Raw genomic sequence first — 27039 nt, forward strand, 5'->3', positions numbered from 1 at the left:
TTTCATTGTGGAATCAGGAAAATAATTTCAAATAATACAATAAAAAAATAAAAATTGGACCTTAAATAAATGATTTTGACATGACAGACATGTTAAACAGAAAATATAAACTCAAGATAGCAGCATTAATGCTTCTGTTAGTGTCTGTCCATCAGCTCAACATTAGTAAAAGTAAAAGTACTGAACCTTCTCCGGTGTTTTCAGATCCTCTGATTGATTCATAGACGCAGACGTCACCTACAGGTCAGTGAAAATCAAAACAAAGTCACATCAGTCACCTCATGTCTGTGACAGTCATTTGAACTGAAGAACTTCCTGAAGTCACATGTTAAATTACTGAGGTTTGGTTGAACTCCAGCAGCAGAAGGAATGAGGACAGTCTTGGAGAACTGGATGCAAATGGATTACAAATATTTCCTGGTCTCTATCGAATGGAAACTGAGTTAGAAACAGTTGTGAAAGGGTTTGAAGTGAGATGAAAAACTGACCGTGGAGAAGAGAGGAATATACTTGCTGTTGATTTTCATCATGGTTGACTGTTTGGTCTGTAGCAGAGCCCTGATTCCCTCTGTGAGTCTGAGTGAGCCTGAAACATGGAGTTTAAAAATGTATATTAATAGTAATTAGCAGGAAAGTTTAAAAGTAAAAAATGATAAAGATGTAAAGTGTAGAGCTGCTTTTAAGTTGCAGAGGAGAGAAGAGAGTGTGTTGTTCAAACCTGTGAACACATGGACCTGTAAAAAGCACAGTAGGATTTGTATTGAAAAGTGAACCACTGCTCCATGACATGACGTCAGAACTGATCACAGATTTTTAATAATCAATGACTCACCTGTTGACTTTCTGAAGCCACACAGCAGCAGGACAATAATCAATACTATTCCACAAACCAGCCCAACGATCAGCAACACAGGAAATGAAGAACTTTCTGGTCCTGACACAGCTGTTGCAAATATGAATTAAGTAATGTATTTATATTGGACTTGTCTTAACAGAATTTAAAAAATCCACTCAAATAAATGAGATGTAAGTAAAGACAAAACTCTAAAACACACCAAAATCTACAACATGTCCATATAAATATACTATATGTTCACAGTGTTTCTTTGTTCAAAAAAACAAAAAAGCCTAAAATATTTGAATCCCACTCACCTTTAACTGACATCCAACTCTGTGGTGACACTTCTCCTGAGGACTGACACTTGTAGAAACCTTCATCTGACTTTGACACTGCAGAGATATTCAGCTCCGTCCTGGTATCACTTTGGATCAGTTTGTCATTATGGTAGAAAAACACACTGGAAAGATTTTTTTCTGCCCTGAATCTGCAGCCAAGAGTAACAGACTCTCCCTCAGTCACAGGACGGACGGGGCTCACCAGGATAACACCATCATGATAATCATCTGTAAAACAGTCAGAACGTGAAGCTTCAGTCAGAGATCAGCTGCTGCAGACCTTTACAACCAGCTGACATGTAGTGATGAGAATAGATTACACATCTGTTTTTATTCTGACGCAGTTCTGATTTATTTTACAGGATCATCATAAGACATTTGATCTCGTTCTCTTACAACCTGCTGGATGTGTCTCACAGATCACTGTTGCCAAATAAACAACAGCTTTTTACATTGATCTATAAATTACACAGTACTTGTTTTCTTCATCTCCCCTGTGAACATACAACAACGACACTAAACCAAACCCTCGTCATGATTCAGGGCAACATGTGACTGTTTTCTCTTTGGAAACAGAATAAGAGAAAAGCTGAGACTGTGATGATGATGATGTGATGTTTAGTTGCTGCCGCAGGTGAGAAGTCAATATAAAGTTCATTGACCATCAATAAACTAGATTTTTCGTAATTATCACTAAAATAACTGCATCTATAAAAACAGTCAAACTGTATTAAATCCCAACTTTTACAAGAGAAGGAGGAGAAAGGTTTTTTGTGCCATTTCTTGATTTTTGATGCTTCATTACTGCCTCATTTGACCAGAACCCAACTTCATTTTATTACTTTGCAGAGGACTTGTGATGTTGTTTGATGGCATTTTTTTCATGTGATAATCAAGAGAATAACAATCTTGAGCGTTTATTGTGATTTGTTACAGAAACATTATGTGACAAAGTATTTTGGAAGGAAAAGATATTTACTGGGGCCAAAGTTTGGATGCAATTTGAGGATGAAGTAAGTGAAGTGAAACCTGCCACCAAGATTATTATGCTGCTAAATTGTGAAGAAGACTGACTGAACACTGAAATTTTATTTTCTTTTAATATGAAACTATTGATGTTAAATCTACAGAACATAGAGGAAGTTATTTTGTCTGTTTGGTCACAGACAGTTACTGAACAGACCATGTAGCAGAGTCATGGATCAAACTCTCAGAAAGTCTCTGTATATGTCAACAACTCAGTTCTAAGATATGATGAATTAAATCACATGAGACGTTGAAAATACTTCAAATACTAGAAAAAATGAAACACAAAGAAAATGTAATAAAACGTACCATGTAGAGTGATGTTGACTGTGTTGCTGAACTCTCCTGATCCAGACTCACACCAGTACACTGCATCACTACGCTGTGATGAGAACATGTCACATCTGGATCCAGTCATTCTCCTCCAGTCAGAACAGGACAGGGAGCCACCCTCAGGAAACCTCCTCACTCTCCACTCAGTAGAGTTTCCCTCACAGCTCAGTGAGATATCCTCAGAGATTAAGTGCTGCACTCTGTCAGGACTCACTGTGAGAGACGCTGATGGATGAACATCTGGAAAACAACACATAGAAAAGAGTCAAACCAGACAGAGATATTAAAATGAAAGAGATCTCAGTGTAAATGTTCCTGTGTTGATCTTTGGTTTGTTGAGGATTAAGGACAAAAGGAAACAAGGAGAACAAGACATTCAACCAACTTCAGTATTTAAAATCATCTAATATCAAAATTTGCTTTGTTCAGTAGGTTGAAAAACGTAAAGTTGGTCTTGATGGAAAAAAAACTAAATCAATACATTTCTTCCACTGGGGACCATGAACGTAAAAATCTGTTTGTTTACCAACATTTGTTTTTAAGAAAAGTTGCTCACAGACAAAAACATGGATGAATTCAGGTCATGACTGAACATTTACTTCTTGCCTTTAAAAAAACCAAAGAAACAACAAACTCACCTCCAGACCAGACAAACTTTGGTTCACTGATCTCAGTGTAAAACACTGGGTCTCCTCTTCCAGCCTCACACACATATCCTGCTGTGTGTGTCTGACCATGGACGATGTAGGAATCCTGTTCAGTCCCATTGCTGCTACCAGGGAGCAGCTCATAGCTGTAGGAGGTGTGTGATACATCAGGAACAGCCTTATACCAGGAGAACCTCCATCCTGCAGATGGATGTTCAACCTCACACTTCAGAGTCACTGAGGCTCCAGGACTCAGCCATGATGGAGACACAGTGAGGACAGGCCGGGGTTTATCTGTTGGAAAGTCATTTTCTCAGGATCAAAACATGTGATGACGTCTGGTCTCTGGACATGGAATCATTTTTCTCTCAGAACATTATCAACAAATATATAATATGAACAAACATTAAGATACAATCTGATTATATACTAACAAAAACATTTTAACTTGTTTATATCTTCAGTTTAAATGATAATGATCTGACTTACTGTCATACACTGTCAGGTTGACTGCAGCACTCCACTCTGTTATATTACGTCGAGCACTTTTCATCCTGCCCCTACACCTGTACTCTCCACTGTGGGACGATGAAGCAGAACTAATCCTGTATTCATGTTGATTTGAAGGTTTCAATGAGCTGGTAGTTTCCCATTCATACGTCCACTCAGTGTCTCCTCCCTGGATCTCACAGCTGACACTGATCCTCTCTCCTCTGTAGATCTCAGTCCAGTCGGGCTGCAGAGTCACAACAGCCCTGTTTGGGACTGTTCATGGTCAAGAATTTATAATAAGAACATAAAAATACCAAAAAGTTCAGTTATTAAGATATACTGTTTTTCCATCCATCTTAACGTTGTATCATGAATATACAATAGATTTATTCTACATTGTGTGTTTATTTCCAAACTCACCAATGGCGTCAATCCTAACTTCCTGACTCTTCTCTGTGTAGTAAACTGGGTCTCCTCTTCCTCCTCTGCAGCTGTAGACTCCTCCCTGTGAGACACTGATTTGTCCAGTTGTGTGGAAATCAGCATCACGTGTGTTCAGAGGTTCAGAGAGTTTATTGTCTCTGTACCAGTCGTATTTCCAACCAGATGATGGGTCCACAGAGCAGGTCAGTGTCACTCTGCCCCCTGCTGGTATGACTGTGGTGTCTGCTGTCAGTGAGGCCCGGGGTTTATCTGCTGTTCAGTTTACAGAGAAAAACAAAACAAGTCAGTGGTTAAATAGGATTTGTTCTAGAAAAATATTTTCACTTTATTACCTTGTTTCATAAACTCTGATCAGACTTTTACACTGAAAGTTATGCAATCAAAACAAATCACAGCACGAGCCTGTGACACATTGGTTTAAATGTGTCACCTTCACTTCCATGGTGTGTATTTTCTCTGGTTCACATAGAAACAGTTGTGCAGATGAAGATTTAAAAATAGGTGAAGAAGCTGAGATTCAGCATTTTTGTATGAATGAAAGACGTTCAACTTACATGATACAGTCAGTCTGATTTCATCACTCCACTCTGTGAAGGAATAATCACTTCTACCCCTACACCTGTAGCTTCCACTGTGAGACAGAGTAACACTGCTGATCCTGTATTCACTGTATGATGGAGGTGTGTGTGAGCTGGGTGTTCTCCATTCATACGTCCACTCAGTGTCTCCTCCCTGGATCTCACAGCTGACACTGATCCTCTCTCCTCTGTAGATCTCAGTCCAGTCGGGCTGCAGAGTCACAACAGCCCTGTTTGGGACTGTTCATGGTCAAGAATTTATAATAAGAACATGAAAACACCAAAAGGTTCAGTTAACATCAGATATACTGTTTTTCCATCCATCTTAACGTTGCATCATGAATATACAATAGATTTATTCTACATTGTGTGTTTATTTCCAAACTCACCAATGGCGTCAATCCTCACTTCCTGACTCTTCTCTGTGTAGTAAACTGGGTCTCCTCTTCCTCCTCTGCAGCTGTAGACTCCTCCCTGTGAGACACTGATTTGTCCAGTTGTGTGGAAATCAGCATCATGTGTGTTCAGAGGTTCAGAGAGTTTATTGTCTCTGTACCAGTCGTATTTCCAACCAGATGATGGGTCCACAGAGCAGGTCAGTGTCACTCTGCCCCCTGCTGGTATTGTTCGTTTGTCAGCACTCAACTGAGCCTTTGGTTGAGCTGCCATTGAGTTTAAAGATAGAAATAAGTAACAAATAATAAAGAATAAAGTGAGTACTCATATTAGCAGCAAGACAATTCACAAAGACTTTGTAAACACAGTGTTAAATTTGTGTGTACATTTTTGTGTATTTAGTTTCTTATATTTAATATTTAATTCATTATCCTCACATCCTTAAATAATACAGTTTACAGTTGTATGCATTGACAAACAAGACAAAAGAAGCAAATTATTGTTTCCCTTAATGAAATGATTTGACATAATCATCCTTGAATTTCTACATGGTCAAGGTAGGATAAAACTTAAATGATCCTCAGTGGTGCAATTAGGTGTATATATTATATATAAATAAAATTGTGTATAATTTTTTAATACATTATTATTTTTTGTATAATATTGCAGTGCAGACAACTTTAAAATGTAAAAAGACATGACATTACACATGAGCTACAGTATTTGCTAATAATGACTCATCTTGTTGTGTGGTAAGATGTTTTTACACTGGGGAAGTTGTGTTATTAGACAAAATCAGTGAACTGTGGACTTCTTAATGGGGGTGGTTTAGCAGTCATTCTCTGTGGTTTCATCTCATCTATAGGAGGAAATCTCTATATTACACACCACAAGTTCTCTACAATAAAAATCACTGTCTCTGTTCTTCCCTGCAGATCTTCAGAGTGATATTTTTCCAGAAGCTGCAGTGACTACCACCGTTTGTCCCTCATGTAGATGAAAGCATAACAAATATATGACTTACGTGATACTGTTACTTTGAGGCCTTTACTCCACTCTGTCGAAGAATACGGGTCCCTTCTGTGTCTACCCCTACACATGTAGCCCTCACTGTGGGACTCAGAAGCTCTGGTACTCCAGTAATCATCATTTGTCTGATGTGTGGTTGACCAGGATGTTCTCCATTCATACTCCCACTCAGCGTCTCCGCCTCCCTGGATCTCACACCTGACAGTGATCGTCTCACCACTGAAAATGTGAGGCCAGCTGGTCTGCAGAGTCACACTGACCTTATTGGAAACTGTTCACAGCAGAAATATAAAATCAACAAAGAAAACGACAGAGCTTTAAAGCAGTAATGAGGAATTCATGTCATTTTACTTTACTCCAATTAAAACCATTAAACTCACAAGTTATCTGAATTGTGACCCCATCACTTGCATGAGTGTAGAAGACTGGATTTCCTCTCCCTCCTCTGCACCAGTAAGTGCCTCCTTGTGAGATACTCATCACTCCGTTTTCATCACCATCTCTCACAGGCAGAGTTTCATCAGAGCCTGGAGTTCGTCTGGACCAGTGATATGTCCAACCAGCAGAGCCGGCCACAGAGCAGGTCAGTGTAACACGGCCTCCTACTGGTATGTTTGTTGAGCCTGATAGCAGTGTGGCCTTAGGTGCTTCTCCTGTTGTAAGAAACATGTGAATGATGTGAATGATTCAAATGGTAATGGCTTCAAAATGACATAAGATGAAATGTTCTCAGCACAATATTACAGCAACCTTCAAGTCAGCTTCATTTTATTTATAGGGCCAAAATTACAAAGAAGAAATTTGCCTTAAGGGGCTTTACAGCATATGACACCCACTGTTGTTAAACCACTTCCACATCTGTCCTGATTTTGGTTTCCAAAGGAAAACAGCTCCATAATTTTGTAGTGACAGACACAAATAATTACGTAAGACTCCTGGTGTGGAGAGCTCTGTTGTGTTACTTCTACTTACTTTTGCCTTTTTATTATTTTATCTAATAATAGCTCGTATTTTTTTCCAGCAAATAGGACAGTAATTCTGGATTATACTGTCTGTTGAGCTTTTAATGGGGGTGGTTTAGCAGTCATTCTCTGTGGTTTCATCTCATCTATAGGAGGAAATCTCTATATTACACACCACAAGTTCTCTACAATAAAAATCACTGTCTCTGTTCTTCCCTGCAGATCTTCAGAGTGATATTTTTCCAGAAGCTGCAGTGACTACCACCGTCTGTCCCTCATGTAGATGAAAGCATAACAAATATATGACTTACGTGATACTGTTACTTTGAGGCCTTTACTCCACTCTGTCGAAGAATACGGGTCCCTTCTGTGTCTACCCCTACACATGTAGCCCTCACCGTGGGACTCAGAAGCTCTTGTACTCCAGTAATCATCATTTGTCCGATGTGTGGTTGACCAGGATGTTCTCCATTCATACTCCCACTCAGCGTCTCTGCCTCCCTGGATCTCACACCTGACAGTGATCGTCTCACCACTGAAAATGTGAGGCCAGCTGGTCTGCAGAGTCACACTGACCTTATTGGAAACTGTTCACAGCAGAAATATAAAGTCAACAAAGAAAACATCATAGCTTTAAAGCAGTAATGAGGAATTCATGTCATTTTACTTCACTACAAATAAAATTATGAAACTCACAAGTTATCTGAATTGTGACCTCATCACTTGCATGAGTGTAGAAGACTGGATTTCCTCTCCCTCCTCTGCACCAGTAAGTGCCTCCTTGTGAGATACTCATCACTCCGTTTTCATCACCATCTCTCACAGGCAGAGTTTCATCAGAGCCTGGAGTTCGTCTGGACCAGTGATATGTCCAACCAGCAGAGCCGGCCACAGAGCAGGTCAGTGTAACACGGCCTCCTACTGGTATGTTTGTTGAGCCTGATAGCAGTGTGGCCTTAGGTGCTTCTCCTGTTGTAAGAAACATGTGAATGATGTGAATGATTCAAATGGTAATGGCTTCAAAATGACATAAGATGAAATGTTCTCAGCACAATGTTACAGCAACCTTCAAGTCAGCTTCATTTTATTTACAGAGCCAAAATTACAAATAAAATGACACCCACTGTTGTTAGACCACTTCCACATCTGTCCTGATTTTGGTTTCCAAAGGAAAACACCTCCATAATTTTGTAGTGACAGACACAAATAAACACGTAAGACTCCTGATGTGGAGAGCTCTGTCGTGTTACTTCTATACATGTTTGCCTTTTTATTATTTTATCTAATAATAGCTATTATTTTTTCCAGCAAATAGGACAGTAATTCTGGATTATACTGTCTGTTGAGCTTTTAAAATGCTGCCACCATATTCTCTGTGTGGAAAGTAGCAGGAAAAACACAGTGGTCCTGAACAAAGTTTCAAGTTTCAGGGTTTTCTAGAATGTATAAAGTACATGATTACAAATACATTTAGATTTATACTGTTTATATCAACACAACTGGGGCAATCATATGAACAGGGCTCATCAATAAGTGCTAATATTCATGGTAAACTTTCTGATGGTGATAAAACGTCGACTTACCAGATACAGTTAAAGAGAAGATGTTACTGGTTTTCACATCATATGAGAGCTTGTGGCGAAGAAGGCACTGGTATTCACCACTGTCGTCTTTTGAGAGACTTACTGTGAAGTGTTTATGGACTTTATATGGAGCAAATGGCCAATTATCCTTGGTGAGTGCGTATTCCCATTGAGTTTCTTCTCCTTCCTTCATGTCACAGATGAAGGTCACAGACTCTCCAGAAAAATAAGTGGACTGGTCGGGCTGAAGGGTCACAGTGACCTCATTGGAAACTGTTGACAAAAACACACAGTTAGAAAACAACTACAAGTATAAAACACAAAGGTGTGTAGCACTTTTCCTACTGTTGATTATTTTTATTGTCTTTTAGAGACAATTTGAATTTTGTAGCAAGGTTTAATAAACAACTCAAACATTATTCAACAGTCGTGGCAACAAAAGCAGATGGAAAAACAACAGCATGAAAACATATCACACAATGTGTCTCTAAAAAAAAGACTTGAACTGAGCTGGAAGTTTTTCATTCACCAGAAACGTGAATACAAACAGGGATTAAGGACAAAGTTTGGCAGCAGCCAGTTGAAGGAAACTCTTCACTGACAACACTGACTCAACCTCTGAGATCTATTTGATAAAAACTCTAAAAGCTGCTCAACTGGTTTAAATTCATGTTTTTCATATCATACTGGAAACCATCATTGTCTCAGTCATAAATAATTGTTTGTGAAGTTGTCTGATTTCACCCAATTTAGTCTCTTTGGTTCCACAAGTTTATGAAATCACGCCAAAGTACAACACACTGACGACAAACCACAAATTATTTCAACAGACATTGTGATGGAATGAAATGTTTTTGAAGTTAACAAGATACAGGTGATTTCACGCAGGACACAGGAGCTCACTGAATGGTTTCACTCAGATGAAAACCTTGTGAATCACGTGTTAAGGCCGTCGCTGTCACCAGATCCCAACCAGGCTGAACAACTATTTTGAAAAGAGCATTTCTGTTGTGAACTTTTCACTTTCTAACTTGACTCACTCCTGCAGGTGATGCCAAGAAGACACTGTGGCAGTCAGCACACATGCTAATAACCTAAGTTCAGTGAGATGATCTGTGCTGCTCACAGGACTGTTGGGACTGACTGTACCTGTGGTGGAGACTCATCAGTGCCCTCTGGTGGCTCACTGCCCTGCCCCATTAAAATCACCAGATGAACGCATGAAAACTAAACCCAGCTGTATGAAGCATGGGCTTTTTTTAAATAACAAAGCAGTGCAGGCATGCACTTAACATAAAGAAGCAAGACTATGAGTTGAAATAAATAATAACACAAGTTGTCATTATTTGATTGAAATGGTCCTTGTGGTTGTTTCCCCTGCTGTACTAGGCAGACAGGTGGGCAGAGGGACCCAGGGGGAAGCTGCATGTCATCGCTTCTCTGTTAAGCAACGTTAACTTTCCATGAACAGTTGGCAGAGTTGTGAAGCAGAAGAAAGATTGATTCATACTTCATTTGTACTGTGTTGTCAAATTTCACTTGGACCTTGAACTAAACTACCAGAGACTAAACTAATTAAGCAACGCACCACATCATTATGTTACCTTCTATTCAATGTATTGGTCGACTGTCTTCAGTCACATTTGGAAGATAAATGCTCTACAACTAATCATAAATTCATTCATGAAGCCTATTGAGGTGTGAGGAAAAGTATTTGCTGCACACATTCCCACCTACAACCATGGGGGCTAAGCCCCCCCTGTCTTTCAGTCCTAGTGACGTCCCTGGTATGAAGGGAACAGACTCTGGCCTGAGGGTCAGCACAACATTTGGTCTCCATACATGAACACCACAACATGCATACAGCACTACACAGAAAACATAAACACCAACATCAACTGCTCTGAAAAATATGCAATTTCACACTGTTAGACACTGATCTAGTCTAGTTTAATGATATCATTATATTATTAAAATAAAATGCTTCATACATGATAATATATCAGCACTAAGAGGATGTGATTAAAAATGATATCGTTGATAATAAGTAGGAGACAGATATTAAAGACAATATTTTATAAGTGAGAAACAACAGGAAAGAAAAACAACTGGTTACCTTCAGTCTTTCCATAGAAGAGTGTGTTCAGCACTAAAATAAAGATTGAAACCTCATCAGACATGATCCATCTGACAAACAGTCAAAATCATGATAAACATTTAACAACCAGCTGGAGTTTCAACAGAGAAATGATATATAACTGGTCGATTTGTGTATTTAGTCCACCACTCTGATCCAAGATCTAACTACAAAACTACCATGATGATAAAATCATGATTCTGCGTCTGAAAGTCACAGAATTGGAAAATGACTGATGTACTCACAGAATAATGACAGTACACAGAGCAAAGTGTTCCCCATCTTCACATCCAGCTCTGACCCTGTCGCTCTGCTGCTGGGAAATGATTCCACTTTGTATTAATAACAACAGCACAAAGACAAAGAGAGAAGATCGATGCAAAATTTGTGTTTCCTTACACCTTATTCTCCTACAGTGCTCCTGTTTCTCTCTCCACAGAAGAAAAAGAAGAAGAAGTTACATTTCACACAAATATGAAATGAGTTTTTTCTCAACTCCTCCTTCTGAGTTTAGCCTCTTTGTTCTTCCTTCCGTTTCACACAAAACTCAAATAACATGTCTTTCACCACAGGACACTTTGACATGTTTACACTTCCTGCCAATACGTAAATATAGTATATCAGTCTGTCTTTGTGCAAAGGTTGTGTCTGGCCCATGAGGTGTATGTTGTGTGTATCTAGAGTATGTATATGTGTGACTGTAGTGTGTAGGAATGTGCAGTACGTCCTGCATGCGTGTGCTTCATACTCTCCACAGTGTAACTGATATAAAACGTGGTCAAAACGTTTCTTCTTTGCTGGAACTGTGTGATCTACCTGCTCATTTTATGATGAAGCCTTGAATTACAACTGTGCAGCAATAATAGCTGCAGAGATAATATTCACCCATCAGCCACAACATGAACACCTGTCTGATAGTGTGTAGGTCCCCCTCCTGCTGCCTAATCAGCTCCGTCCCATCGAGGTACGGACTCCACAAGACCCCTGAAGGTGTTCGTGGTGTCAGGCACCGAGACATCAGCCGGCTCACCTACAAGAGAAGGTGACTCATTTAGTACTTAGTACCTACACCAAGGTCTCCTACTGCACTGAAGCTTTTGTGATGCTGTTCTTCACTTGTGAGTCACTTTGAATAAAAGCATCTGACAATCAAGTAAATATAATGTAGGACTGACTGCTGGTGTCACAGCTGGTGTGATCCCGTCAGAAAATGATCTTAAATTAATCATTTGGTAAATTATTAATCAATGACTTGTTGTAGGTTCTCATCTAAACAGAAGCTGAGTATCAGGACCAAAGTACCACTGCATCTGTTTTGCTCCTGTTGGTATAAAATGACTTGACAACTAGAGCCTAACAGGAATTAAGTCTTATCAGCTGGGGTGACAGACAAGTTCTTCCTCACACATGAAGATGTGTTGGCATCATAGGAAGAATTAGAGTCAGCAGCACATTCACACCACACATATTGTGTTTGTAAGTAGAAGAGAAGAAGTGTCATATACTATACAGGACGTGCACAGTGGTAGTAATTAAGATACACACAACATACACCTCATGGGCCAGACACAAACCTTTGCACAAAGACAGACGGATATACTATATTTAAGTACTGGCAGGAAGTGTAAACATGTCAAAGTGCCGTGTGGTAAAAGACATGTTGTCTGAGTTTTGTGTAAAACGGAAGGAAGAACAAAGAGGCTAAACTGAGAAAAAACTCATTTCATATTTGTATGGAATGTAACTTTGTCTTTGTCTTTTGCATCGATCTTCTCTCTTTGTCTTTGTGCTGTTGTTATTAATACAAAGTGGGATCATTTCTCTGCTGTGATCTCAACAGGAAGTGAACCCACAGCCACTCTGACAGCAGACAGGACAGTCATACCAGCAGGTGGCAGAGTGACACTGACCTGCTCTGTGGACCCATCATCTGGTTGGAAATACGACTGGTACAGAGACAATAAACTCTCTGAACCTCTGAACACACATGATGCTGATTTCCACACAACTGGACAAATCAGTGTCTCACAGGGAGGAGTCTACAGGTGCAGAGGAGGAAGAGGAGACCCAGTTTACTACACAGAGAAGAGTCAGGAAGTTAGGATTGATGCCATTGGTGAGTTTGGAAATAAACACACAATGTAGAATAAATCTATTGTATATTCATGATGCATCATTAAGATGGATGGAAAAACATTATATCTGATATTAATTGAACTTATTATAAATTCTTGACCATGAACAGGCCCAAACAGGGCTGTTGTGACTCTGCAGCCCGACTGGACTGAGATCTACAGAGGAGAGAGGATCAGTGTCAGCTGTGAGATCCAGGGAGGAGACACTGAGTGGACGTATGAATGGGAAACTACCAGCTCATTGAAAGCTTCAAATCAACATGAATACAGGATTAGTTCTGCTTCATCGTCCCACAGTGGAGAGTACAGGTGTAGGGGCAGGATGAAAAGTGCTCAACATAATACAACAGAGTGGAGTGCTGCAGTCAACCTGACAGTATATGACAGTAAGTCAGATCATTATCATTTAAACTGAAGATGTTAACAAGTTAAAATGTTTTTGTTAGTATATAATCAGATTGTATCTTAATGTTTGTTCATATTATGTATTTGTTGATAATGTTCTGAGAGAAAAATGATTCCATGTCCAGAGACCAGACGTCATCACATGTTTTGATCCTGAGAAAATGACTTTCCAACAGATAAACCCCGGCCTGTCCTCACTGTGTCTCCATCATGGCTGAGTCCTGGAGCCTCAGTGACTCTGAAGTGTGAGGTTGAACATCCATCTGCAGGATGGAGGTTCTCCTGGTATAAGGCTGTTCCTGATGTATCACACACCTCCTACAGCTATGAGCTGCTCCCTGGTAGCAGCAGTGGGACTGAACAGGATTCCTACATCGTCCATGGTCAGACACACACAGCAGGATATGTGTGTGAGGCTGGAAGAGGAGACCCAGTGTTTTACACTGAGATCAGTGAACCACAGTTTATCTGGTCTGGAGGTGAGTTTGTTGAAACTATCTTCATAGTTTCACCAAAACACTGCGTCTTGTTCCAGTGTTGCTGCTACTGATGTTTTTAATCCTCAACAAACCAAAGATCAACACAGGAACATTTACACTGAGATCTCTTTCATTTTAATATCTCTGTCTGGTTTGACTCTTTTCTATGTGTTGTTTTCCAGATGTTCATCCATCAGCGTCTCTCACAGTGAGTCCTGACAGAGTGCAGCACTTCATCTCTGAGGATATCTCACTGAGCTGTGAGGGAAACTCTACTGAGTGGAGAGTGAGGAGGTTTCCTGAGGGTGGCTCCCTGTATTGTTCTGACTGGAGGAGAATGACTGGATCCAGATGTGACATGTTCTCATCACAGCGTAGTGATGCAGTGTACTGGTGTGAGTCTGGATCAGGAGAGTTCAGCAACACAGTCAACATCACTGTACATGGTACGTTTTACTATATTTTCTTTGTATTTCATTTTTTCTAGTATTTGAAGTATTTTCAACGTCTCATGTGATTTAATTCATCATATCTTAGAACTGAGAACTGTTAATCAGTATTACTGTTTTAAAGTGCTTTTCTTCAGATTTCAGAAAAAATGCTGGTCAAACACACAGGTGCAATTTACTGTTCTATTCACAAAAAAAAAATAAATAAAAAAACCTGCAAAAAGTTCATAAAAAAGTAGTGTTTTGCATCTGTGGCTGCAACTAAACATCTCATTAACATCATAGATTCAGTTTTTCTTTTATTCTGTTTCCAAAGAGAAAACAGTCACATTACCCCTGACCATGATGAGGGTCTGGTTTAGTTTCATTCTTGTATATTTATAATTTTATATAAACAAAACAAATACGGTTTAATTTATAGATCAATGTAAAAAAAGTGTTGTTTATTTGGCAACAGTGATCTGTGAGACACATCCAGCAGGTTGTAAGAGAACGAGATCAAATGTCAGGTCTTATGATGATCCTGTAAAATAAATCAGAACTGCATCAGAATAAAAACAGATGTGTAATCTATTCTCATCACTACATGTCAGCTGGTTGTAAAGGTCTGCAGCAGCTGATCTCTGACTGAAGCTTCACGTTCTGACTGTTTTACAGATGATTATCATGATGGTGTTATCCTGGTGAGCCCCGTCTGTCCTGTGACTGAGGGAGAGTCTGTTACTCTTGGCTGCAGATTCAGGACAGAAAAAAATCTTTCCAGTGTGTTTTTCTACCATAATGACAAACTGATCCAAAGTGATACCAGGACAGAGCTGAATATCTCTGCAGTGTCAAAGTCAGATGAAGGTTTCTACAAGTGTCAGTCCTCAGGAGAAGTGTCACCACAGAGTTGGATGTCAGTTAAAGGTGAGTGGGATTCAAATATTTTAGGCTTTTTTTGTTTTGTTAATTGTGTTACTGTCTGACAGAGACACACTGTCAACATATAGTTTGTTTATGTGTATGTGGATGTTAATTGGTTTATGTATTGTTTTATCTTTACTAAGACTTGGAGTCACCTGCATCTCATTTATCTGAACAGATTTAGTCAATTCCAGTTCAAGAAAAGTCCAATAAATACATTTCTTAATACTTAATTCTTAATTAATTCAATTAAATTTCATATTTACAGCAGCTGTGCAAAGACCAGAAAGTTCTTCATTTCCTGTGTTGCTGATCGTTGGGCTGGTTTGTGGAATAGTATTGATTATTGTCCTGCTGCTGTGTGGCTGCAGAAAGTCAACAGGTGAGACATTGATTATTAAAAATCTGTGATCAGTTCTGACGTCATGTCATGGAGCAGTGGTTCACTTTTCAATACAAATCCTACTGTGCTTTTTACAGGTCCATGTGTTCACAGGTTTGAACAACACGCTCTCTTCTCTCCTCTGCAACTTAAAAGCAGCTCTACACTTTACATCTTTATAATTTTTTACTTTTAAACTTTCCTGCTAATTACTATTAATATACATTTTTAAACTCCGTGTTTCAGGCTCACTCAGACTCACAGAGGGAATCAGGGCTCTGCTACAGACCAAACAGTCAACCATGATGAAAATCAACAGCAAGTATATTCCTCTCTTCTCCACGGTCAGTTTTTCATCTCACTTCAAACACTTTCACAACTGTTTCTAACTCAGTTTCTATTTGATAGAGACCAGGAAATATTTAGATCCATTTGCATCCAGTTCTCCAAGACTGTCCTCATTCCTTCTGCTGCTGGAGTTAAACCAAACCTCAGTAATTTAACATGTGACTTCAGGAAGTTCTTCAGTTCAAATGATTATCACAGACATGAGATGACTGATGTGACTTGACTGTGTGTTTTGATTTTCACTGACCTGTAGGTGACGTCTGCGTCTATGAATCAATCAGAGGATCTGAAAACACTGGAGAAGGTTCAGTATTTTTACTTTTACTAATGTTGAGCTGATGGAAGCTGCAGTCCTGAGACCCAGGAAAAAAAAAAAAAATATTGATTTAGATTTTTTTCTCATAAATTAAGTGTTGGGGTGGTAAAAAACACATTGCAAAGACTGTTTTGTTTTTACAAAATTTTATTAACATTTTACAACATGGGCTCTGTAGTGCACAACAGAACTTCATTGATCTTGAGTGTGAAACAACAAAATTATGAAAAATGGAAAGGTCCACTGAAATCTTTGTGAGCAGGATATCAACACATAATGAACACAATTGCATAAAAACATCACAGAAAAGTAGGTTGTGGGTCAACTTAAAACTCATTGACTTTTCACTGGCTATAGTCCAGTAGGCCTGAACGAACTGAATACGTTGAGTTTGCCAATTCACAAATACCAATTCATTTGTGTCACCTAAGGAAGCACTGTGATTTTTTGGAGAGGAACAGAGGAACATTTCACACTTCACACATCTCATGTATGTTTTACTGTTGCACCCAGGCATTCTGTATCTGGAAGGACTTGGACTGTTGACCATTTCAGGCAAGTGGATCGCACCATATTTTCTTATTCTCTCATCTGGGTGCTGCTTCTTTTTCTTGACTGTTGGAGAGAATTCTTCATCACTTGAGTCACTCTGGTCTTGTTGACATCCCTGTCCCTGGGTTATCAGTTCCTCAGCCAAGAGGAGTTTGAACTCCAGGTACTGGGAGGTGTCCTTTGCAGGTCTTTGCAAGGCCTGGCTGTGTTGTCGGTACTGAAGCCACAAGTTGGTAATGGCTAAATCAGTGATGTGAAGCATGGTGCGAAAAGTCCGCTTCTTGGTTCGTTGGACATTCTTTTGAAGCTGAGCGTGCGATCGCACATGTCAACCCCTCCCATGTTGCTGTTATATTCTGCAACCACTGCAGGTCCTGGGACTTCGACTTGCCTCTTTTGTTTCTTTGACCATCTGGTGCAGTTATCCTGGGGCTCAATCCCATGGGCGGTTGATGCCATGACAACAGGCTTGTTGTCCATCCACTTGGTGACTGCTATTCCATCAGGTCTCCGTACGATCATTTCTGATGACCCTCTTGGTTTTGTGTTCAGGATCTTGTCAGCAGTGAAGTGGCACCCTTTTGGGATTCGATTCTTTTGAATTGTTCCTATAGCAGGCAGGCCCCTTTCCTGAAGAGCGTCCAGGAGACTGATGGTGGTAAAATACCGGTCAAAGTAGACCAGTGTTCCTCTGGGAACCGTCAGGACTGCATTTCCACCTTTCCCCATCTGTTGGACTTGACTGAAGGTGTTCTTTCCCATGTAGGTTTCAAAGTCCAGCACTAAGCCACCTGGACTTACAAGAACAATCACCTTTAATCCTGTTGGATTTGGCTTCCCAGGCACAAGCTGATGAACTGGACACCGGCCGGTGAATGGAGCAGTCTGTTCATCAATACAGACCTTTGCTGGCCTAGGTAGGTTGAGGCAACCTTGGAGGACTCTCCAGAACTGGTCTGACTTTCCAAAGGGGATCCTTTTTCTTGTCCTCTTCTGGCACTTCCAGATCATTGACCACTTTCAGCAAAAATCTGATCTTGTAGAAATGATGACGTGTCATGGAGTCACCCATAATTGGAACTCTTGTTTTGGCAGCCCAATACATTTTGATTCTCAGATATCCAAGGCTTGCCATGTACACTGAGATTCCTAAAGGTCCTGAATTAGATCCTCGTCGATGTGCTGCTGAAAATACTGCTGTGGGCTCCAATTACTCCGGGTTATAGGGGTACCATCATCTGTAATTCTGTGTTCTTCCGACACAGACACAAACCTAAGAGAAAGAAAAGGCACAATTTAGCAGAATGAATGTGAAAATTTTTAAAAGGATGGTTCACTTACAACACATTTACACAATAGAAATAAGTCTGTACATGTATCAAATCAATTTCCTGGAAGACATCTCTGGAGGTTATCTTTCCTTTTTTGCTCTAATTAAAAACACTAAATCCCTACATGTTGGTTTGGCCCATAGAGGACGACGGCACACTTCAGCTGGCCCTCTGTCTTGGTCATCTTCAGTTGGCCCTGCGTCTTGGTCATCTTCATCTGATTCCTCATCTGGGTTCTCACCCTCTCCTGTCTTGCTCAATGGACTCTCATCTTCTGATAAATCTATGTCTGAATCTCCCTCAGTGATTCTGAAAAGAATTCTCTCTTCCTCTGTCAAAGAGCTGTCTACTAAAAGAAAGAGAAATAATTACAAAGTACAAAGTCCTGATGTGCACTACAGTGTACATTAAATTAATCAATGATTTTTCCTATCAAACTAAGTAAGCTCAGCTATGAAAACTCATTCAAATTACTCCATAGATGTTTACTCACCAAAAACAAACAAAATATAACATTCAAAAACATGTTAAATAAAAATTTTATGCTTACCTTTCTTTCTTCCATAAAATGTGCTTGTGCTGATGCCAGCCATTTAAAAAAGACAGGAAATGGAAAGTTGGCAAGGCCACACCCCCACACATGGGACATCATTTTAAAGTTACAGTTTTCCTCTCTAAGAAACATCAGGACTTAGTAAAGTGGCATGTATAGTATGAGAGTTATGTGCAAAACTTGAATGTGCACTACAGTACACAAAAAGGAATCGCTGAGTCTCAGGTGGATATAATTATATAGGAGTGATTAATAAGTCAGTGAAAACATTATTTTTTCAGGTCAACCAGACAGTAATGTCACTAATGTCACATCTCCTGTTGAAATTTATACAAAAATTAAATCCTGTCATATGATAATTTTAACAGGTCAGTGTGATGGTGCAGAGGAGAGCTCTGACTATATTGATGTGAATCCAGATTCAGCCACAGGTACAAACATTAACATCAGTTAATTATCTTATTTTATCTTTTTTCTTCAAATGTTCATTAAAAAAACAGCTTTAAGGTCCAGTTTTCATTTTTTTATTGTATAATTTGAAATTTCCTAATTTCACATAGAAATTGTAATATTTTTCTGAATGTATCACGTTTGTTTTCAATGATATAAATGATGTTTTCATATAATGTCAGATAGGATGTCTCAGTTTTCGAGCCATTTATTGTGATTTTGTTCCAGGTCCATAAATAGATGAACATCATCAAAAAATCAAGAACGACATGGATGACAACGTAAAAAAGACACACATTTTGTGCAGCTGAGCAGCCATCTACATTTCTCTGGAGATGAACAATATTAATAGATTCACTTGTTATCCTACAAAAATATGAACATTTTAACAAACAAGTCTATCTTCACAAACTGAACATCTTAATGTGATTGTTGTATAATGATAAATTCTATTTATATTACATTTTATATTAATGTAATGTATTTTACATTATACTTTTAATTTTTTATCTTTGTCTGTTTTTATGTTTTTTTTTGTATGTTGTTTTCCTACTAAAAGCAGTGGGTTAGTAAATAAATATGATAAAGTGAAGTGAACATTCATGGTTGGATTATCAATTCAATTCAATTCAATTCAGTTCAATTTTATTTGTATATCACCAAATCATGATATACATTATCTCAAGGCACTTTATATGGTAAGGCCGAGAACTTTCTTTTTTATAGAGAAAAACCCAACAGTTCCCACAAAGAGCAGCACTTGGCGACAGGGGGGAGGAAAAACTCCCTTTTAACAGGAAGAAACCTCCAACAGAACCGGGCTCAGGGTGGGCGGCCGTCTGCCTCGACCGGCTGGGTTTAGGAGGAGAAAGAGGGTGTTGGGGGAGGAGAGATGTGTAGGTAATGGTGTTATCAATAATAATGACAGATTACAGTGGTAAATAGTAATGATGAGTAGTGGTGGATCTGGATCCTGCTGCTTCAGAGGCAGAGAGACCTGCAGAATGAGGACAGAGAGAGGAACATTTGAGTTTTCAGTCATGGACTACACAGCATTTGGGAAAAAAATCCATGACAGCAGTAGTGTCTCTCTGACAATACCATTAGCAAATTTAAAGAAAGAATCCCATCAGTACTTAGCCCACTGCCATGTATCAGTGCAGTTGGGGACAGCTCTCTTAACTCCACATCCACACAGGTTGATCATCTTGTTGACAGTACTGTAGCCTTGCTGCGTGCAACACTAGATACTGTAGGCCCTCTGAGGAAGAAGGTAGTGAGTCAGAGAAGACTAGCTCCATGGTACAACTCAGAAACACAAGCTTTCAAGCAAAATTCAAGGAAGCTAGAAAGAAGGTGGTGTTCTACTAACCTGGAAGAATCTCTAAAGGCTTGGAAAAACAGCCTATTGGCGTATAAAGTCTCTGTAAAGCCAGAACATCCTATTATTCATCGTTGATAGAAGAAAACAAGAACAATCCCAGGTTTCTGTTCAGTACTGTAGCCAGGCTGACAGACAGCCACAGCTCTGTTGATCCATCTATTCCTCTAGCCCTCAGCTGTAATGACTTTATGAGATTCTTCACAAATAAAATTGTCTCTGTTAGAGAAAAAATTCACCATCTCCTCCCCACAGCTGGCTCAGATGTACTGTCCAGTTCAGCAGCCTCAGAGTCCACTGTAACTGGCTTATATTTTGACTGTTTCTCTCCTGTAGATCTCTCTGAGCTCGCTTCAACAGTTTCTTCATCTAAACCATGGACTTGTCTTCTAGAAGTTTTTCCTTTAATCGCCACCTCTATATCAAGTCTGATTAACTTATCTTTATCAACTGGTTATGTAGGCTTTTAAAGTTGCAGTAATTAAACCTTTACTTAAAAAGCCTACTCTCGATCCAGATGTTTTGGCCAATTATAGACCTATATCCAACCTCCCCTTTATTTCCAAAATCCTTGAGAAGGTCGTTGCAAACCAGCTTTGTGATTATTTGCACAGGAATGGTTTGTTTGAAGATTTTCAGTCAGGTTTTAGAGTCCATCACAGCACAGAAACAGCTCTGGTTAAGGTTACCAATGATCTCCTCATAGCCGCAGACAATGGACTTGTCTCTACACTTGTCCTACTAGATCTTAGTGCTGCATTTGACACCATCGATCATAAGATTCTATTACAGAGACTAGAGCATATGGTCGGCATTAAAGGAACCGCACTAAGCTGGTTTAAGTCATATTTGTCAGATAGACTCCAGTTTGTTCATGTTAATAATGACTCCTCTATCATCACAAAAGACAGGAACTAGGAAACGAGATCACATCTCTCCTGTGTTAGCTTCTCTGCATTGGCTCCCTGTAAAATCCAGGATAGAATTTTAAATCCTCCTCCTCACCTACAAAGCCATTAATGGTCAGGCACCATGGTACCTTGGAGAGCTGATAGTTCCCTATTTTCCCAATAGGACACTTCGCTCTCTAAATGCAGGTCTACTTGTGTTTGAGAGTTTGTAAGAGCAGAATGGGGGGCAGAGCCTTCAGCTATCAGGCTCCTCTCCTGTGGAACCAGCTCCCAGTGTGGGTTCGGGAGGCAGACACCCCTCTCTACCTTTAAGATCAGGCTTAAAACTGTCCTCTTTGATAAAGCTTATAGTTAGGACTGTCTCAGGTATGTCCTGACCCATCCCTTAGTTATGCTGCTATAGAGCTAGACTGCTGGGGGATTCCCATGATGCACTGGGCTGTCTGTCTCTCTCTCTCTGTCTCTCTCTCTCTCTCGACTACTTTATGCCATTAACTTTGTATTTTTTTCTCTCCCATAGTTTGTTCTTCTTCTCTCTCTCCCTCTCTCTGTCCTCATTCTGCAGGTCTCTCTGCCTCTGGAGCAGCAGGATCCAGATCAACCACTACTCATCATTACTATTTACCACTGTTTTCTATTATTATTATTGATAACACCATTACCTACACATCTCTCCTTCCCCAACACCCTCTTTCTTCTCCTAAACCCAGCCAGTCCAGGCAGACAGCCGCCCACCCCCACCCATTACCTATACATCTCTCCTCCCCCACCCTCCCTTTCTCCTCTTAAACCCAACCGGTCGAGGCAGACGGCCGCCCACCCTGAGCCCGGTTCTGTTGGAGGTTTCTTCCTGTTAAAAGGGAGTTTTTCCTCCCCCCTGTCGCCAAGTGATGCTCTTTGTGGGAACTGTTGGGTTTTTCTCTATAACAAAGAAAGGTCTCTGCCTTACCCTGTAAAGTGCCTTGAGATAATGTAGATTGTATATGATTTGGTGATATACAAATACAACCGAATTGAATTGAATTGAATTGACAATCCAACCATGATTGTTCATTTCATTTTATTATATTTATTTACAAACCCACTGCTTTTAGTAAGAAAACAACATACAAAAAAAACCCAAAAGCATATAAAAACAGACAAAGACATATAAATATATAAAATATAGTAGAAATAGGATTTATCATTACACAACAATGTCGTTGAGATGCTCAGTTTGAGGAAATATTAAATATTCATATTTTTGTAGGATAACAAGTGAATCTATTAATATTGTGCATCTCCAGAGAAATGCCCAGTAAAATTTATATCATGTTTATTTTATGTAGATGGCTGCTCAGCTGCACAAAGCATGTGTTCTTTTATGTTGTTATCCATGTCGCTCTTGTTTTGTTGATGATCATCTTTTTATGGACCTGAAACAAAATCACAATAAATGGCTCGAAAACTGAGACATCCTATCTGACATTATATGAAAACATCATTTATATCATTGAAAGCAAACGTGATACATTCAGAAAAATATTACAATTTCTATGTGGAACATTTGAAGAAAAAAGATAAAATAAGATAATTAACTGATGTTAATGTTTGTACCTGTGGCTGAATCTGGATTCACATTAATATAGTCAGAGCTCTCCTCTGCACCATCACACTGACCTGTTAAAATGATCACATGACAGGATTTAATTTTTGTATAAATCTCAACAGGAGATGTGACATTAGTGACATTACTGTCTGGTTGACCTGAAAAAATAATGTTTTCACTGACTTTAATATTAATCACTCCTACATAATTATATACTGCAGCTTCTATCAGCTTAACATTAGTAAAAGTAAAAGTACTGAACCTTTTCCAGTGTTTTCAGATCCTCTGACTGATTCATAGACGCAGATGTCTCACTCCTATATAATTATATCCTCCTGAGACTCAGTAATTTATTTTTGTGCACTGCAGTGCACATTCAAATTTTGCACATAACTCTCATACATACCACTTTACTAAGTCCTGATGTTTCTTAGAGAGGAACTGTAACTTTAAAATGATGTCCCATGTGTGGGGGTGTGGCCTTGCCAACTTTCCATTTCCTGTCTTTTTTTAATGGCTAGCATAAGCACAAGCACATTTTATGGAAGAAAGAAAGGTAAGCATATCATTTTTATTTAACATGTTTTTGAATGTTATATTTTGTTTGTTTTTGGTGAGTAAACATCTATGGAGTAATTTGAATGAGTTTTCAGAGCTGAGCTTAATTAGTTTGATAGGAAAAATCATTGATTAATTTTGTACTTTGTAATTATTTCTCTTTCTTTTAGTAGACAGCTCTTTGACAGAGGAAGAGAGAATTCTTTTCAGAATCACTGAGGGAGATTCAGACATAGATTTATCAGAAGATGAGAGTCCATGCAGCAAGACAGGAGAGGGTGAGAGCCCAGATGAGGAATCAGATGAAAATGACCAAGACGCAGGGCCAACTGAAGATGACCAAAACACAGGCCCAGTTGATGTGTGCCGTTGTCCTCTATGGGCCAAAACCAACATGTAGGGATTTTGGGTTTTTAATTAGAGCAAAAAAGGAAAGATAACCTCCAGAGATGTCTTCCAGGAAATTGATTTGATACATGTACGGACTTATTGCTATTGTGTAAAGGCGTTGTAAATTTAAAAATTTACACATTAATTCTGCTAAATTGTGCCTTTTCTTTCTCTTAGGTTCATGCCTGTGTTGGAAGAACACAGAATTACAGATGATGGTACCCCTATAACCTGGAGTAATTGGAGCCCACAGCAGTATTTTCAGCAGCACATTCATGAGGATCTAATTCAGGACCTCTCCTTCTTCAAGATTCAGGCTTTGGCTTAAGCACAACACCAGAAGAAATCAAGGCCTTCATGGGAATCTCAGTGTACACGGCAAGCCTTGGATATCTGAGAATCAAAATGTATTGGGCTGCCAAAACAAGAGTTCCAATTATGGGTGACTCCATGACACGTCATCATTTGTACAAGATCAGATCTTTGCTGAAACTGGTCCATGATCTGGAAGTGGCAGAAGAGGACAAGAAAAAGGATCCCCTTTGGAAAGTCAGACCAGATCTGAAGAGAGTCCTCCAAGGTTGCCTCAACCTACCTAGGCCAGCAAAGGTCTGTATTGATGAACAGATTGCTCCATTTATCAGCCGGTGTCCAGTCCATCAGCTTGTGCCTGGGAAGCCAAATCCAACAGGATTAAAGGTGTTTGTTCTTGCAAGTCCAGGTGGCTTAGTGCTGGACTTTGAAACCTACATGGGAAAGAACACCTTCACTCAAGTCCAACAGATGGGGATAGATGGAAATGCAGTTCTGACGGTTCCCAGAGGAACACTGGTCTACTTTGACTGGTATTTTACCACCATCAGTCTCCTGGACGCTCTTCAGGAAAGGGGCCTGCCTGCTATAGGAACAATTCAAAAGAATCGAATCCCAAAAGGGTGCCACTTCACTGCTGACAAGATCCTGAACACAAAACCAAGAGGGTCATCAGAAATGATCGTACGGAGACCTGATGGAATAGCAGTCACCAAGTGGATGGACAACAAGCCTGTTGTCAAAGCATCAACCGCCCATGGGATTGAGCCCCAGGATAACTGCACCAGATGGTCAAAGAAACAAAAGAGGCAAGTCGAAGTCCCAGGACCTGCAGTGGTTGCAGAATATAACAGCAACATGGGAGGGGTTGACATGTGCGATCGCATGCTCAGCTTCAACAGAATGTCCAACCGAGCAAAGAAGTGGACTGTTCGCACCATGCTTCACATCACTAATTTGGACATGACCAACTTGTGGCTTCAGGACCGACAACACAGCCAGGCCTTGCAAAGACCTGCAAAGGACACCTCCCAGTACCTGGAGTTCAAACTCCTCTTGGCTGAGGAACTGATAACCCAGGGACAGGGATGTCAACAAGACCAGAGTGACTCAAGTGATGAAGAATTCTCTCCAACAGTCAAGAAAAAGAAGCAGCACCCAGATGAGAGAATAAGAAAATATGGTGCGATCCACTTGCCTGAAATGGTCAACAGTCCAAGTCCTTCCAGATGCAGAATGCCTGGGTGCAACAGTAAAACAATGGTATTTGTGAATTGGCAAACCCAACATATTCAGTTCGTCCTTAGCCGAGGCCTACTGGCCAATAGCCAGTAAAAAGTCAATGAGTTGGACCTCATGCTCAAGATCAATGAAGTCCTGTTGTGCATTACAGGGCACATGTTGTAAAATGCTAATAAAATTTAGTAAAAACAAAACAATCTTTGCAATGTGTTTTTTTACCACCCCAACACTTAATTTATGTGAAATTTTTTTTTTTCCCCAGCTCTCAGGACTGCAGCTTCCATCAGCTCAACATTAGTAAAAGTAAAAATACTGAACCTTCTCCAGTGTTTTCAGATCCTCTGATTGATTCATAGACGCAGACGTCACCTACAGGTCAGTGAAAATCAAAAGTCACATCAGTCACCTCATGTCTGTGATAGTCATTTGAACTAAAGAACTTCCTGAAGTAACTTGTTAAATTACTGAGGTTTGGTTTAACTCCAGCAGCAGAAGGAATGAGGACAGTCTTGAAGAACCAGATGCAAATGGATCTAAATATTTCCTGGTCTCTATCAAATAGAAACTGAGTAAGAAACAGTTGTGAAAGTGTTTGAAGTGAGATGAAAAACTGACCGTGGAGAAGAGAGGAATATACTTGCTGTTGATTTTCATAATGGTTGACTGTTTGGTCTTTAGCAGAGCCCTGATTCCCTCTTTGAGTCTGAGTGAGCCTGAAACATGGAGTTTAAAAAATGTATATAATAGTAATTAGCAGGAAAATTTAGAAGTAAAAAATTATAAAGATGTAAAGTGTAGAGCTGCTTTTAAGTTGCAGAGGAGAGAAGAGAGTGTGTTGTACAAACCTGTGAACACATGGACCTGTAAAAAGCACAGTAGGATTTGTATTGAAAAGTGAACCACTGCTCCATGACATGACGTCAGAACTGATCACAGATTTTTAATAATCAATGTCTCACCTGTTGACTTTCTGCAGCCACACAGCAGCAGGACAATAATCAATACTATTCCACAAACCAGCCCAACGATCAGCAACACAGGAAATGAAGAACTTTCTGGTCTTTGCACAGCTGCTGTAAATATGAAATTTTATTGACATTAATTATTGTATTAAGAAATGTATTTATATTGGACTTGTCTGAACCGAATTTAAAAAATCCATTCAAATAAATGAGATGTAAGTAAAGACAAAACTCTAAAACACACCAAAATCTACAACATGTCCATATAAATATACTATATGTTGACAGTGTTTCTTTGTTCAAAAAAACAAAGCCTAAAATATTTGAATCCCACTCACCTTTAACTGACATCCAACTCTGTGGTGACACTTCTCCTGAGGACTGACACTTGTAGAAACCTTCATCTGACTTTGACACTGCAGAGATATTCAGCTCCGTCCTGGTATCACTTTGGATCAGTTTGTCATTATGGTAGAAAAACACACTGGAAAGATTTTTTTCTGTCCTGAATCTGCAGCCAAGAGTAACAGACTCTCCCTCAGTCACAGGACGGACGGGGCTCACCAGGATAACACCATAATGATAA

General features: G+C 39.6%; 1 protein-coding gene across 1 annotated transcript; it reads right to left on the minus strand.

Annotated features, from left to right (window-relative positions):
• Positions 1–400: 400 nt before the first annotated feature.
• LOC139606603 (leukocyte immunoglobulin-like receptor subfamily A member 3) lies at positions 401–8985 on the minus strand. Its single transcript, XM_071458865.1, has 10 exons — positions 8667–8985; positions 7780–8052; positions 7395–7670; positions 6502–6774; positions 6117–6392; positions 5253–5358; positions 4673–4926; positions 4114–4370; positions 3170–3173; positions 401–943 (listed from the first exon to the last, which is right to left on the minus strand). The coding sequence occupies exons 1-10, from the start codon at positions 8857–8859 to the stop codon at positions 804–806; spliced, it is 2052 nt and encodes a 683-aa protein (XP_071314966.1). The 5' UTR covers positions 8860–8985; the 3' UTR covers positions 401–803.
• Positions 8986–27039: the final 18054 nt, after the last annotated feature.

Source organism: Trachinotus anak, unplaced genomic scaffold, assembly GCF_046630095.1.
Source record: "Trachinotus anak isolate AG129_WGS33_773 ecotype Australia unplaced genomic scaffold, CSIRO_AGI_Tana_v1 ptg000023l, whole genome shotgun sequence".
Classification (NCBI taxonomy): Eukaryota; Metazoa; Chordata; class Actinopteri; order Carangiformes; family Carangidae; genus Trachinotus; species Trachinotus anak.

Bases quoted from the DNA above. Each gene is read 5' to 3' on its own strand.
- LOC139606603 (XM_071458865.1), bottom strand. From the start codon at position 8,859: ATGAAGGAAGGAGAAGAAACTCAATGGGAATACGCACTCACCAAGGAT. The intron at 8,053-8,666 runs GTAAGTCGACGT...TTCTTACAACAG, and splicing joins CTTCTCTTTAACTGTATCTG to GAGAAGCACCTAAGGCCACA. The intron at 6,775-7,394 runs GTAAGTCATATA...TTCTTACAACAG, and splicing joins CCTCAAAGTAACAGTATCAC to GAGAAGCACCTAAGGCCACA.